The sequence below is a fragment of the Nomascus leucogenys genome, chromosome 21, assembly GCF_006542625.1.
Source record: "Nomascus leucogenys isolate Asia chromosome 21, Asia_NLE_v1, whole genome shotgun sequence".
NCBI lineage: Eukaryota > Metazoa > Chordata > Mammalia > Primates > Hylobatidae > Nomascus > Nomascus leucogenys.
The window spans coordinates 45,287,103-45,303,025 of NC_044401.1; the positions used below are offsets into that span (position 1 = coordinate 45,287,103).

The window sequence follows — 15,923 nt, forward strand, 5'->3', positions numbered from 1 at the left end:
CCTCTCTAAGTTTTTTGTTTGTGTTTTTGACCACCTTGGAGATTTGGAAATTGGCTCTTGCCCACCACATTTATATCCCTGATATTCAGCTGCCTTGGTGCGTCCCCAAGTACGTCTTTGTCCTTTGTCCACATGGTGGCCAGCACGGCACTCTGAGATTGAACAAAAGACACAAGATGCCTGACTGTCCACATGTCTCTCTCTGCTCTTTCAGGAGCGGAAGCTGCACATCTACGTGTGGTATTGTCAGAATAAGCCGCGCTCAGAGTACATCGTTGCTGAGTATGATGCCTACTTTGAGGTAAGCTGTGCAGGCTTTGCTGAACCGGGGTGAGAGGAAAACTCAGGCCAAGACAGCCACTTTCAGAAATACCAGACATCATCCATCCATATGTGACCCCCACACAGCACCGTTGACCCCTTCATGGCAAGAATAGCTGCCTCAACAGAGAAAGCAGCTTCTTAAATTCTCATGAGCACCTTCACTTGAGAGGAGCTGAGGTGGCCCAGTCTGGGTTCTGATTTGAGAAGCCCCCATTTGCAGAACAAGCCTGAACACAGAGATGGTTTGAGAAGCTCCAGTTCTTCTTAAGTGGGAGCAGACTGTACCCACCAGTCCCCCAGGGACCACTTACTGAGGAGCCTTCTGTTGGTTGAAGGGTTTGCAGCCACTTCCTAGTTTGCTTGGCCTAGCCTGGAAGGATTTATTTTGCTAGGAGAAAGGCAGCATCATCACTTAGAAAGAGCACTCAGCTGAGTGTTTGGAGATCTAAGTTTAAGGCCCGGCTCCATAGGCTTGTGTGTCCTAGGAGAAGCCCCTTTTCCCTGACTTTGCCCTGAAGCAGTGGAGAGAATAAGGCTCCTCCAGCTTGTCTCCCAGGACTGGGGTGAAGACCAAGGTGTGGAAGTGCTCACTGTAAAAGCATGGGAGGATGGCAGGAAGCCAGTGGTGATGTGTGTTACGTGTTGTTCATAACAAGTAAACAGTCCTCTAGGCAATTTTACCCCTCACATTGCTTAAAGATGCTTAAAGATTCTTCAGCTTCATTGGAAAACATGCAGACCTGTCTTCCATGCCTTTGAACCCTGATTCAGAGCACCCCAGTTCTTCAGTTCCTTTTTCTTCTAATATTGCTGCCTGTGTTTCAGGAGGTAAAACAGGAGATAAATCAGAGGCTGACACTGAGTGACTTCCTCATCAAGCCCATTCAGAGAATAACAAAATACCAGTTGCTCCTCAAGGTAAGAAGCTGGGAGCCTGGGTCAGGGCTGGAGAAGGGTCCCTCAAGCTCAGAGCAGGTTAGCAGTAGAGCTAGGGGTTCTGCCTCCACCACACTGTCCCAAAGGACTGTGAACTGTGGGAGGAGTGGTAGGGACGTGGGAACTTTTATCTAACTGCTGGTTACCCCATCAGCTTTGCCCCCACATAAACTGCATGGTTGTTCTTCCTGCCCTTAAGGTGGGTTGTTACTTGATTTTATTTTTTCAATTCACATTCTTACTTTGTCTCAATCATTGACTTGATACCTTTAAAAAATAAGAAGAATATAAAATCAGAGTGGACTACAAGGGAGAAAGAAAGGGAAAGGCAAGGCTTTAGAAATCTTAGATTAGTAATACCTAAAATTTGATTATATATATATATATATATAAAATCAATATATTATATAAAATCAATATATTTTATATATAATCAATATATATTATAAAATATAATATATATGTATATATTTGAGGCAGGGTCTCACTCTGTCACCCAGGCTGCAGTGCAGTGGCACAGTCATAGCTCACTGCAGCCTCAAATGCCTGAGTTCAAGCGATCCTCCCTTCTCAGCCTCCCAAGTAGCTAGGACAACAGATGCATGCCATCATGCCTAGCTAATTTTTTTATTTTTCTTATAGAGACAGGGTCTCACTATGTTGCTCAGGCTGGTCTCAAACTCCTGGCCTCAGGCAGTCCTCCCACCTTGGCCTCCCAAAGTGTTGAGATTACAGGCATGAGCCACTGTGCCTGGCCTAATTATATTTTAAACAATGGCTTAACTTGATTCATCTTATGGAACTAGGAGGCTAAATAGAAAAGAGAGACTTAACTTTCCTTTCTCTCCTTTCTTGTCATAATCCCCCTTTCCTTTGTCTTCCCTTCCTCTCACTCTTCCTTCTCCCATAGCTTTGAAATTTTGAGGCTGGGTGCAGTCACTCACACCTGTAATCCCAGCACTTTGGGAGACCGAGGCAGGTGGATCACCTGAGGTCAGGAGTTGGAGACCAACCTGGCCAACATGGCTAAACACTTCTCTACCGAAAATACAAAAATTAGCTGAGCGTGGTGGCACTTGCCTGTAATCCCAGCTACTCAGGAGGCTGAGGCAGGAGAATCGCTTGAACCTAGGAGGCAGAGGTTACAGTGAGCCGAAATTGCACCACTGCACTCCAGCCTGGGCAACAGAGTGAGACTCTGTCTCATAAAAAAAAAAAAAAGAAAAAAAAAGAAAAAAAGAAACTTTGAATATTCTGGGAGTTCTCTCTATGTTATTACATCTTACATGACTCATAATTTCATTTCTCAGCTACTCTAAACCATTGCCACCTCTGCTGGGAAGGAAAGTCTCCAGGGTGTTACTGTATTTTTATGATAAGTTTTTCCCCAGCTATTTTACTAATTTTACCCCTTCCCACACTCTTCCCTGCTTCCCCTACTTGTTAGGACTTCCTGAGATACAGTGAGAAGGCTGGTTTGGAGTGTTCAGATATCGAGGTGAGTTTTCTGCATGTAATCCTTGCTGTTCTTAGGGACCATATTGGATATCTTTCTCTAGAGGGGAAAAGATTGTCTCAGGAGGACCACAGATCCCGGTGGACCCCTCTCAGACAGTAAGAGGCTCTTGTAAACAGCTTTGTACCTACTTGAGGAATGACAAGTGTTAACACAGTGTTTCCTAGAACTCGAGAAATCTGTCCTGGGGTGGACTAGAGCTTAGCCCCACTGGTGTTCTTTTGGCTCCTGGTGACACATAGTGGGAAAGGGTAACCCCTTAATATCCTTCAGGGATTAGATGTAAGTTGCACGAAAGCCTCAGCATGCAATTTTATTCGTGAAGGCAAGTATTATTTGAGTCAAACATATAAAGTATTCCATTTTCACCTCCCTGTCCAAACCCTGCAGACTACTTCCAAGTGAAGTCCTTTGAGACAATGTCACCATGGGATTATTTTAAGCCAGAGAGGTTACAGACCATTCTGACAGATTATTTTAGTTTAAAACCTCTAGTGTTTCACAAGCCAGGCTAAGCTGTTGCCTGGGCAGCCAGGAAGCAACAGAGAGAAGAAAGAAAATTTGAGAAGGCAAGGGAATTGATGAACAAAAACAGGAAGGTAGGGAAAGGAGGGACTGAGTAATATTCCCCCAACATATGCTCAGTGACTGACATGGAGCCCCTGTGCTGAGGACCAACACCCTCCCTCTGGAACAGAAAGCCCTACACTCTCTCAGAGTGGACAGCCAGAACCAGCATCCCTTCCTAGAATAAAGGAGCCACCAGAGATGAAGTCCCTGTTTTCCAGCACTGAATTATCAAGAGCTTCCTGCGTGAGTCCTGTTCCCCCTCCTGAGTAACAGTTGTTCTTTCCCACAGAAAGCAGTGGAGTTAATGTGCCTTGTTCCCAAACGCTGCAATGACATGATGAATCTAGGACGTCTGCAGGGCTTTGAGGTGAGTCTTTAAGAATGCGTCTAAGCCCACTCTCTCCAGGACAGTAGGAGTCCAGGCTGTTGTGGCTTCCTCCCCCTGAAGCCCTGTGTCCTGCCTCTGCCTCCTTCACTCACCACTATGCCTTCATACCCGGACCCCTCTCATTTACAGTCCTGGAAGATGCATCTCTTTAGGAAGTCCAGCAGTAGGGAGGTCATAAGAAGTTACAGAGCATTTGTCCAAACCAAAGTCAGAATTCCAAGGAGATTGGAAAGACCCAGAATTCTTTTTCTTTTTTTTTTTTTTTTGAGACAGGGTCTTGCCCTGTCACCCAGGCTGGAGTACAGAGTGGTGCAATCCTGACTTACTGCAGCCTCAGCCTCCTGGGTTCAAGCAGCCCTCCCACCTCAGCCTCCTGAGAAGCTGGACTCCAGTCACACATCACCATACCTGGCTTATTTTAAAATAGTTTTTATATTATAAAGATGAGGTTTTGCCATGTTGCCAGGCTAGGAAAGACCCAGAGTTCTTTATGAGTGTTTAGACCTGATAGTGACCTCTTCCTTTCCCTTCTTGATTGATAAACTCAGGGACTGTGAGTGACAGCAGGGCTATGTGATAGAAGTGGAATTAGGCAGGAGAATGGAACACCTGTTTTTTGAGAAGGCGGTTCTGGCTTTTTAGTTAAATGAATAGTTAAAACTCTAAAACATTACAGTACAAAGTTCCATTATTTGAAGAGGGGAATCAAGTCTGCAGGGAAATGGCTGTGTCCCAAAGATTTTGGTTTAAGTGAATATACAAGTTTACTAGGGCTGCCATAACAAAGTACCATAAATTGGGTGGCTTAAACAACAGAGATTTATTGTCTCACATTTCTAGAGGCTAGAGGTCTGAAATCAAGGTACTGTCAGGTTGGTTCCTCCTGAGAGCTGTGAGGGAGGGGTCTGTCCCAGGCCTTTCTCTTTGGCTTGTAGATGGCTGTCTTTATGTTCACATGGCATTCTCCCTGTATCTATCTTCACATTCCCTTCCCTCTGTGTTATCTCTGTGGCCAAGTTTCCTTTTTTTTTTTTTTTTTTTTTAACAGAGTTTTGGCTCTTGTTGCCCAGGCAGTGGCAACAAAACCTCCTCCTCCTGGGTTCAAGCGATTCTCCTGCCTCAGCTTCCCGAGGAGCTGGGATCACAGGCATATGCCACCACGCCCAGCTGATATTTTGTATTTTTAGTAGAGACGGGGTTTCTCCATGTTGGTCAGGCTAGTGTCGAACTCCCGACCTCAGGTGATCCACCCCCCTCAGCCTCCCAAAGTGCTGGGATTATAGGTGTGAGCCGCTGCACCTGGCCGTTTCCTTTTTTTTTTTTAATAAGGACATCAGTCCTATTCTATTAGGGCTTACTGGCATGACTACTTCACTTTAACTCGATTGCCTCTGTAAAGACCCCATTTCCCAATAAGGTCACATGCTGACATTCTGGGACTTCAGGGGCTAGGACTTCAACATAGGAATTGATGGGGGGCATGGAAGGAGAGAAAACACAATTCAGCCCATAACAGTGAACCTTTGAAGAGCAAATTGACTTTCTAATTTAAACTTAATAACTGTTATTAATGTATATCCAAACCTAATAAATTAACCACACATAATATGTTTTTAAGATTAATATGATAAAATTGGAACTGACACAATTATTGATTGGTACCTAGTAGTTGTTGATCCCTTTAGAGAAAGATGTGGATCTTCTATTTCCCAGCAGTCTGAAACCTAAGCTTTCATTATTCCTTTTTGGGGCAAAGGGATTCCTAGAATTTGAGATAATTCAGAAATAAATGGCTTGTTTTTGTTTTTTTTTTTTTCTGGCTAAACTGGAATGGAATAGATACAAGACAGAGATATAGTTGACTCATACTCATACCACTGTATGAGTAATTTAGGGGATAGTATATTTAAGTTTGCTTTCATGCATTGGATTCATGACATTCTTGAGCCAAATTCTCTTCTCCTCCTTGCCCTTTCAGCCCATCCCATGTGTCCCTGTCTGATTTTCATGCTTTGCTGTGACAGGAACTATGTGGATGGTTTTCTTTGCTGTGCATTTTTCGTAGGCTGTTGGTCTTCCAAAGCAGGCCGGAGACATTAGTGTAAGCAGGGTTACTCGGCAGACACACACTGAGTTCTTAACCATTTTTCTTCGGTCATACTGGGTGGAGTTTTATACTTTTCCCCTTGGTATTACATCAGGTCTGAGGCTATACTGAACAAACCAAGAGATCCCTTTTGCTCTTCAACCTTGAAGGCCCCATGTTTTCTGAACAGGAGTCTAACTGTGCTTCTCTGGGTCTCTGGAGGAAGTGACCACTGGCAGGAGGAGTGACTGACTGTGCTGTCTGCCCCAAGTTAAACTTCACAGGAGCTGTGTTGTACCTGTGCGTGCGTGCGTGTGTGTATGTGTGTGTGTGTGTCCTTGTAAGGGCACCCACAAGCACAGAATCAAGCTTTTTTTTTTTTTTTTTTGAGATGGAGTCTTGTTCTGTCGCCCAGGCTGGAGTGCAGTGGCATGATCTCACCTCACTGCAACCTCCGCCTCCTGGGTTCAGGCGATTCTCCTGCCTCAGCCTCCCAAGTAGCTGGGATTACAGGCAGGTGCCACCATGCCTGGCTAATTTTTGTATTTTTAGTAGAGACGGGGTTTCACCATGCTGGCCAGGCTGGTCTTGAACACCTGACCTCATGATCTGCCGGCCTCGGCCTCCTAAAGTGCTAGCATTACAGGCGTGAGCCACTGCGCCCGGCCCAGAATCAAGCTTTTAAGTTAAGCACTGCTGTCTCCTGTTTTTGTCAAGCCACCAGAACCTGCTTTTTGCATTCCTTCAGCTAACTGGGAAGAACAGTGAGCATGTGTCTATTCCCTCAGCTCATGGCTTTGGGCTTGAGAGAAGTTAGATCCTCCTCTTTTAAATTCCCCTCCATTTTCAGATCCCCTGGCTTTCCCTTTGGTGCTGGCCGAGCTATAACCCATGATAGGTTCTTGTGTAATATTAATAGAGCTTTCCTGGCTAGCTGGTCACTGGCTTAATATTAACTTTGGACCAGGGTAGAGATAAGCCTGTTTGGCCGCTGACATTGGCAGTAAGGAGCCATGATCCAAGCAGAGGGCAGGGACTTCTCAGGAACACAAAAGAAAAATGACCCCTCTGCCGGCTAGTGTTTGGAATAAGGCATCACATGAAGGGAATGGCCACGTTTGCACCAAAGGGCAGAGTTGTTGCCTGAGAAAGAGCACCTGCATTTCAGAGGAGGCCCTCTGATTGCTCTCTCTGATGTCAGGGTCTTCTTGTTGCAAAGCAATAGAAATGCAAGGTGCTTTGACAGAGTCTGGGAAGACTTTCTCGGTTGGGCCATATTCCCTTTGAAGCTGTGAAGATGTCTCTGAAAATCTCATTAGAAACTGGCAAACCAAATAGGTTATACCTCCTCGGCTAGGTGTCAGGTGGCCTAGTAGCTGGAATCATTTTTTTTAATTAATTTTTTAAAATTTATCTATTTATTTATTTAGATACAGAATCTCGCTCTGTTGCCCAGGTTGGAGTACAGTGGTGCAGTTTCAGCTCACCACAACCTCCACCTCCCAGGTTCAAGTGATCCTTGTGCCTCAGCCTCCTAAGTAGCTGGGACTACAGGCACACGCCACCACACCAGGCTAATTTTTATATTTTTAGTAAAGATGAGGTTTCGCCATGTTGGGCAGGCTGGTCTTGAACTCCTGACCTCAGGTAATCCACCTGGCTTGGCCTCCCAAAGTTCTGGGATTACAGGCATGAGCCACCGCACCCACCCTGGAGTCATTTTTAGAAGAATCACAGAACCCTGAAAAGTATCTACCCGCTTATAAAATATAGGAGACCTATCTATAGGTCCCCCTAACTTTCCCTTTTGGCCTATAACTACAAACTAAGATTTCAGAATTTCCCCATCCTAAAATAATTGAAGAAGAGAAGGGAGTGACTTATCAGAGTATCTGTGGTCCTGCCTTCATCACTTCCCTTGTCTACAGGTGAGTTCAAGGTTGGTGGCCATGAGAATGCCCTTAGTCCTTGGCCCATACTGCAAATGAACCAGGCAGGCACCGTTCTCAGAGCTCTGAGGATGGAAAGGCCACTTCTAGCTCCAAGTGTCACCTACTTTCTATTGTCCTTTCAATAAAAAACAAGAAGGGCCAGGATTATGGCTTTTCTGCTAATAGTATTACCTTCCTGCCTTCTGGCATTTGCCTGGAGCTATTTCTCAGTGGTTCCACAGCTTGCTTTCCCTTTCCTTCCAGGGCCCTTGTGTGAACAGGAAAGTGGCCAAGGTCGGCCCCTGGATGAGTGGGTGGGTCCTAATTCAGTCTCTTCCTAGAGCCCTGAGGCTTTTGTTGTCAGATTTGTTGCCCGTATCCCCAGATGGGGAGGTTCTGTGGACCCAGAGGGCAGTGGCCCTCTCCCCATTTTTCAATCACTTCACCCCAGCCCGTCTTTCCTTCAGGGCACCCTGACTGCTCAGGGGAAGCTGCTGCAGCAGGACACATTCTATGTGATCGAGCTGGATGCGGGCATGCAGTCCCGGACCAAAGAGAGGCGCGTGTTCCTCTTCGAGCAGATTGTCATCTTCAGTGAACTGCTCAGGAAGGGATCCCTCACCCCTGGCTACATGTTCAAAAGGAGCATCAAGGTGAGGATCCCAATGGCGGGGAGAAGAGGCAAGGAAGAGCCCAGCTCTTGGGAGCTGCTTCCCTAAGATGAGGCACTGGAGTTGTGACATCCAGAACCGTGAAGATCTTTCAGCCTAATAACGTTCGGTCACGGAGGTTGAACGACAGTGATTATCTGTGAGCTGAAGTGACAGGCTGAGCCTGTCTCCAGCATGATCCTGCAGGTTCCCTGGGATCGTGTCACTCACCCAGAGACCAAAACCTAAGTACTGTCCTGCTGGATCCAGGGCAAAATTTGGAAGCTTGTCCTGAAATAGAAACTTTGAGGAACGGTAATATGTTGCTGATTTTTTAAAAATCTCTTAAATGTAAAAAGGATCAACTTGTTTTCTTCCAGATGAATTACTTGGTCCTGGAGGAGAATGTGGACAATGATCCCTGCAAGTTTGCACTCATGAACAGGGAGACTTCTGAAAGGGTCATTCTGCAAGCCGCCAACGCTGACATCCAGCAGGCCTGGGTACAGGACATCAATCAAGTCTTAGAAACACAGCGAGACTTTTTGAATGGTGGGTGCTGGGCTTGGTTTCTTGCAGGGCTATGTCAGGGGACTCCGCAACCTCTAAGCTTCCTTGAGTCTGGGTTCATGTTGAGTTATGAACCCAGATCACATTTTATAGGAACTCCAACTTTGTAGTTTTCAGAAACACTTTAGAATTTTTCTGAATCTGAATATACAAGTACAACAGATAGGGTATGAAAAAGAAGCTCCATCTTTCTGATAGAAGAGATTTTGTTTATAGGACACAGGATATATGTCTTGTGGCCATCACTACCACCTGGTACTAATTTGGGCAAAAGTCTGAGATAGGCACATCCTCTGTGTCTAAGGGACCAGGACCGGCTAGAAATGACATGTGTTTTTCCACTTCTCACAGCTTCTCTAGTGTTAACTAGAGATAAATGAGAGTTGGCCGATCAGTTCAAATCCCTCCTCTGCTCCCAACAGTGTGAGAGCCTACATAAGCCACATTGCTAGCCAACCTTACCCCTTTTAAATGAGAGATGATTGCTAACTTTAAATTTCTGTAATACCCTGAAACTTCCTAGAAGAAAATTTGTGGTTACACAGAGGGTGTAGCTCTTTGTGGCCCTTGCAGGAGCTCCCTCATGGGTGGTGTGAACTGGAGTGAAGTAGAGTTGCCACTTTGTATATATTTCTTTATTTTTCCCCTGCTGGGGTTTTCTTCACACTGAGCTTGGCATGGGAAAGGGGTATGCGATTTTAAGCTAGTGGCTGATCTCTGTTGACTTGGTTAGCTCAGAAGTCTAACCAAGCAGAAATAGAGCTTGAAGTTGAATGCAAAATGTAACTAGTAATGAAGTAAACCTGAAGACTCAGAAAACACATATGCCTGTGTAGAGACACACACACACACACGCGCGCGCGTGCGCGCACACACACACACACACACACAACCACCTTTGGGTATACCACCTCTTCCTGCCTGTCCTGAGATCTGTACTACATGGCCGTATGTGCTCACATGAGTGCACACACAGGTACACACATGTACACATGTACAGGCCCATCCTCGGGTGTGCCACCTTTTCATGCCTGTACTAGGATCTGGACTCTTTCAAATGATCCAAATACAGCATTTTCTGGGTGTCTAGAATGGAACTGAATGCTGAAGGGAAAGATAAAAGGTGACATATGAGTTGAAGACCTTGAGGAGGTCATGACATTTATCTGGGCCTTGTGGCTGGTTTTGTGAAAAAAAGAGTTCAGGTAGCTCTACTCTGCCCATGCTGGCATGCTTTGTGATGGGCCAGTCTTCCTGGAAGCAGGAAACCTGGCATCCTCCCTACAATATCAGTTTCCCTATATTATAAGGGATTTAGCACAGTGTTTTAAAGACAAATAGAAGGAGATCATGTAACAGGATGCCATGACTTTTTAAGATAGAACATGAGACTTCAAAGCAATTTTGCACTTACAGAAAGTATTTTTGGGCCAGGCTCCTGGCCCTCAACTGTAAAAAAAATTTGGTGAAAAACAACTAGACTAAGTGATCTCTAGGATTCTTTTCACTCTAAAACGTCTAAAATTAAACACCAGCCCAGCCCTGAGGGATGGTAATGAAAGTTTTATATGGCTTATGATTTCTGAATATAATATATGACTTCGAATGAACACTTTTGTTGATAAAATAATTTTATGCAAAAATGTGTGCATATGTAAAATATATCTGTTTAAATTGCATTCTATTAATTAGGAGTTTCTGATAGATTCTAAGCTGAAATTAGGAATTTTAAAATTCATCAATTTGGGACAAAAGAAAAATAAGGTACAACAGTAAGTTGAAACAAGAAGTTATTGACATAACAATAATGGCTCCCGTGTATTGAATCCTTGCTCTGTGCCAGGCACTATGCTAAGCATTTTACATGGTTTTTCATATTTAATCCTCACATCAACATGGAGAGGTAAGTACTATTGTCCTACTTTTTTCAAGTGAGGAAAAGGAGACTCAGAACTTGTCCAAGGTCACAGAAACAGTAAGCGATAGAAACAGGACTTGAATCCACAGCTATAGGACTTCAAATTAAGGTTGTGAACCACAAAACTGCAGTATAGGTGCTAGTGTTAGGGCACTCATGTATTTATGATCTCCCTAGCAACCAAAGTGAAGAAAGAAACAGGATCAGACATAAGACACTGTATCTATCAGTCAAAAACAAACCCTGTAGGGTTGCAATTTTCTTGATTCTGAGAACTAAGTTATTCAAATAGAGGCTGGTGAAAGAATGCAGGCTGTCTATTTAGCTTATTTAAGAAGACATTCTATTTTCAAATGTTTTAGCATAATTATTGTAAATAACCAGGTAATATCACAATTCCATATGATGGGAATTGATTCATAAAATCAGTTTGATAAGGCCTACTTTATAACTCTGCTATGTACTTAGAACTTGGAACTGTATTTATTTAGGCATAGTCAATGATTCAGACCTTTACTTGGTTCCAAGAGACCTTTCTCCTAATGAATCATGGAGATACAGTCAGCCCTTGGTATCCACAGGGAATTGGTTCCAAGACCTCCCGAGGATACCAGAGTCTGTGGATGCTCAAGTCCCTTACCTAAAATGGCATAGTGTTTGCATATGACCTATGTGCATCATCCTGTATACTTTAAATCATCTCTAGATTGTTTATAATACCTAATATAATGTACATGCTATGTAAATGATTGTTGTACTATATTGTTTATGGAATGACAAGAAAAAAAACTCTGTACATGTTCAGTACAGACCACAACCATCCTTTTTTCCCTCATATATTTTCTTTTTCTTTTTTTTTGAGACAGAGTCTCGCTCTGTCGCCCAGGCTGGAGTGCAGTGGTGCAATCTCAGTTCACTGCAAATCTCCACCTCCTGCATTCAAGTGATTCTCGTGCCTCAGCCTCCCAAGAAGCTGGGATTACAGGTGTATGCCATCAATACAAAAATACAGAAATGCTAATTTTTGTATTTTTAGTAGAGACAAGATTTTGCCATGTTGGCCATGGCTGGTCCTGAACTCCTGGCCTCAAGTGATCCACCCTTCTTGGCCTCCCAAAGTGCTGGGATTACAGGCATGCGCCACTGCGCCTGGCCCTTCCCATATATTTTCAATCCACAGTTGGTTGAATCCATGGTTGTGGAGCTCACAGATACAGTGGGTTGACTGTATTACTGAACTAGGTTATCATCTCCTAAATACTTAATGCCCATAAAACGCTCCTCAGTGAGAGAGGCAGTGCTCTGGTGGGCCTGTTATTACTTTGACACATACAAGAGACAAGGATGTGATGATGGACCAGGGCCAGGCTTCTACTTACAGAGATGTGTGCAGGCATCTCAGAGCCAACCTTTCCTTCTGAGACCTCAGATAGAAAGGAAGTGTGACCCTATGTTGAGTCCTGTTGAGGTATGTACCTATCACCGTAGAAATATCCTTTTAATTGAGAAGTTCTCTGGGCTCCAGCTGTTAACCCACTTAAATAGCTGTTACAGTGCAAACTGATATAAATGACATAATCGGCCAACCCTTGAAGTCATTCTTGAAGAATTGGACCTGTATGGCATTTGCCTAGCTCTCCCTCTTTAGTTCTCAGACCTTGCAACCTTGTTACCTTAAACTCAATAAAACAAAGCTCCAGTCTTCTCCTTCACATCAGCTTATTCTCCTGTCCTCTGAGTTCTACTGACTGCCATCCTCCGAGTCTCCAAACCTGAGCCATCCTCGATTCTTGCATTGCTTTTCCCACCTAGGCTGTCAAAGTCTCATCTCTCCCACCTCACCATGCCCACATCCATTCCACATCCCACTGGTCCCGCTCTCCTAGACCTTCTGCCTCTCGCTTTTACCATTCCATGGCTTCTGAATTAGACAAGAAGCCTTCTGTCTCGTCCTCTCCAGTCCCTCCTCCTAACCACTACAAGGACAGTGTTCCTCAAATGTCGCTCTCTGACAATAGAATCTCAATTTTAAAGCTTTAAAGTTCATTCCATCCAATTACTTTTCATGACCTTCAGAATTCAGTCCAGACTCATTGGCCTCACTTTCTAGACTTTTCATACCATGGCACTTCCCACCTCACAGACCCTTCTCGTTTCCTCTTCCTCCTAGACACTCTTGACTACTTCCTGTTCCCCTCACCAACACGTCACACTCGCTTCCTTCCTGCAGCCTGAGTGGCAGAGTCTGGCCACAGCTCTCTTCCGAAGCTCTTTGTTATTACCACCACACACATATTACAGAGCCTTGTCTCTCTTTGCACAACCCTTGGCACCTCACAAAGGGCACTGTTTTGTTTTTTGTATTTTCATTATTTAGGTAGATGTCTTAGTTCTCCCATTGCCTTAAAAACAAGGGTAGTGTTTTTCTCACTTATCCACACGATGCCTAACACAAAGCCTTGGACCTAAGAGGCCTCCAAATCCTTGTGGGATTCCCAAAGCTTAGAGTAACCACCTGCTCTTATCCCACAGCACTGCAATCGCCCATTGAGTATCAACGGAAAGAAAGGAGCGCAGCCGTGATGAGGTCTCAACCTGCCAGGCTTCCCCAAGCCAGCCCCAGGCCCTACTCCTCCGTTCCTGTGGGCTCAGAGAAGCCCCCAAAGGGCTCCAGCTATAACCCACCTCTGCCTCCCCTGAAGATATCTACCTCCAATGGCAGTCCAGGGTTTGAATACCACCAGCCTGGGGACAAGTTCGAAGCCAGCAAGGTAAGTGACAACTCATTACTCCCACCCTTGTCACTGCAAGGGCACAGCCTCAGGGGTTACTTTAGGAAGAGAGAGTCTCGGTCTGTCGCCCAGGCTGGAGTGCAATGGCACGATCTCAGCTCACTGCAACCTCCGCCCCCCAGGTTCAAGCGAATTTTCCTGTCTCAGCCTCCCGAGTAGGGAGGACTACAGGCGCCCTACCACACCCAGCTAATTTTTGTATTTTTAGTACAGATGGGGTTTCACCATGTTGGCCAGGCTGGTCTCAAATTCCTGGCCTCAGGCGATATGGCCATTTCAGCCTCCCACAGTGCTGGGATTACAGGTGTGAGCCACTGCACCCGGCCAGGAAGTAGCATCTTTTAATACTTGCTGATTATTTTAGCAGGAACAGCACACTAAGTACAGTCTAGTCTCAATTATGTTTTCCTTTCCCTATAAATTGAGTGAGTTATACCAGTTCCCTGTGGCATAAATCATCATAAAAATGGATGATTTTTGCTAAATAGAATAGTTGCAATGTGGATCATCTTCATCTAAAAGTCACAGCTGTAGTGTTTGACATCTTAAAAAGAGATCACCCTTTCTAATGATGATCTGCCTTGAGCACCTACTGAAAGAATTTCCCAGTTCTTCACCATCTATTGGCTGATGTGGAAGGGAAGTCGATCATCAGTGTGTGAATGGGAGAAGTCTGACTTGGATTGAATGTTTGTCGTCGATAATCCACAATTCAAACATCACCATAAGGAAAGTCAAAGACTCAACTATAGACTTAGTCTACACAGCTATTTTGCCCCTACAAGGTAGGTAGAACAGGAGAGAAATGGGAAAAGTGCTAGATTAGGAATCAGGCAAACCTGGTTTCTATTCCCAATTCTGCAAGTCACTTGCTTTAGAACCTTAGCAAGTTAGTGAACCTCATTAGGCCTCAGTTTTCTCTAGAACTCAGTGGCTCTATGAATAGGAACACTTACATTTTTTATCTACATGTTCCAATTTTATAGTCTTATTTCTCCCCAAAATTATTAGTTTATATTGGTTATGTTAAAAAAAAATATTAGTGTCCAAGTTCAATCGTGTATTAGAGTAACCATACTGATTTGTTCCATCACATCACCTGGAAATGATTTTCCACCTTAAAAAACAATCCTGCCTTCGTGAGTAAGCTGAAGTCGCTTTGGCATTTTGTCAAACATATTGGGCCAGATGCGCTGGCTCACGCCTGTAATCCCAGCACTTTGGGAGGCCAAGGCAGGGGGATGGCTTGGGCTCAAGAGCTCAAGACCAGCCTGGGCAACATAGCAAGAACTCATCTCTAATAAAACTTTTTTTAAAAAAAGTAGCCAGGCGCAGTAGCATGCACCTGTTGTCCCAGCTACTGAGGCAGGAGAATCACTTGAGCCTGGGAAGTCGAGGCTACAGTGAGCTATGACTCTGCCACTGCACTCTAGCCTAGGTGACATAGCAAGACCCTGTCTCAAAAACAAACAAACAAAAAAGTATATACTGAAGAATTTGTATGTATATCCTGTATGTATATACATATAGAATATATACGTATTTACTGAAGAATTTCTGGCTCTTACCATGCTCTGCAAGGCAGCCAGTCCTCCTTGGAAAGTTACACGTCTGTCTAGAGGCAGCTGCCCTGAAACAGACTCACATGAAAAGGTCATGGGCAGCATCTCATGTATTAATGAGTAGGGGAGGGTACCTGGTGCCTGCAGGAAGTTGGGTTAGGGTAGGTCATGGCCTTGCCTTTGAATTGGGCAGAGATATCATTCTTAGTCCTGTCTCAAAGAGGGTCAGAATATAGAGTAAAGCCAACGCACTTTCGAAAAGAGAAAAATTTAATATCAAACAATCCATGTTCTTTCCATTGAAGGATTGTGACCCCTGACATGACCCTTGCCCTGACCTCACTCTGCCCAGGTGCGTACATACCCCTATGCCAGTGCCAGGTTCTTCCTTTCACTTATAAGAGAATGCTGGCAGGAAGGTTGTATGCTGGGAAGGGGCTTCCAGGTCGAAGGCGTGTTTATACCTTTATGTGGGGTGGAGCCTATTCACCCTGGATGATAATATTGTTGAAACATTGCTATTAAAAAATATACTTTCAGAGCACGTTTATTAATATCATGTCATTACTCAAGAGAGAATGCTGTCCGCTGCCTACCCTGCTAGTGGGAGATTTGGCCTTGAACCACCAGGTAGGGTGCAGAGCAAGCCCATGTGAACTAGCGTCCTTGTGTTTGTGCCC

At 44.6% G+C, this 15,923-nt stretch overlaps 1 protein-coding gene across 16 annotated transcripts in view; it reads left to right on the forward strand.

Moving 5' to 3' along the window:
- The window catches only part of KALRN (kalirin RhoGEF kinase), a 694,786-nt gene that overhangs the window by 623,186 nt on the left and 55,677 nt on the right, over positions 1-15,923 (forward strand). For all 16 annotated transcript variants that reach the window (XM_030802195.1, XM_030802198.1, XM_030802200.1 and 13 more), the window contains 7 exons: positions 215-301; positions 1,150-1,242; positions 2,708-2,758; positions 3,636-3,713; positions 8,219-8,404; positions 8,782-8,953; positions 13,422-13,660. In XM_030802195.1, coding sequence (XP_030658055.1) covers positions 215-301; positions 1,150-1,242; positions 2,708-2,758; positions 3,636-3,713; positions 8,219-8,404; positions 8,782-8,953; positions 13,422-13,660 — 906 coding nt within the window. The remainder of the gene's footprint in view (positions 1-214; positions 302-1,149; positions 1,243-2,707; positions 2,759-3,635; positions 3,714-8,218; positions 8,405-8,781; positions 8,954-13,421; positions 13,661-15,923) is intronic.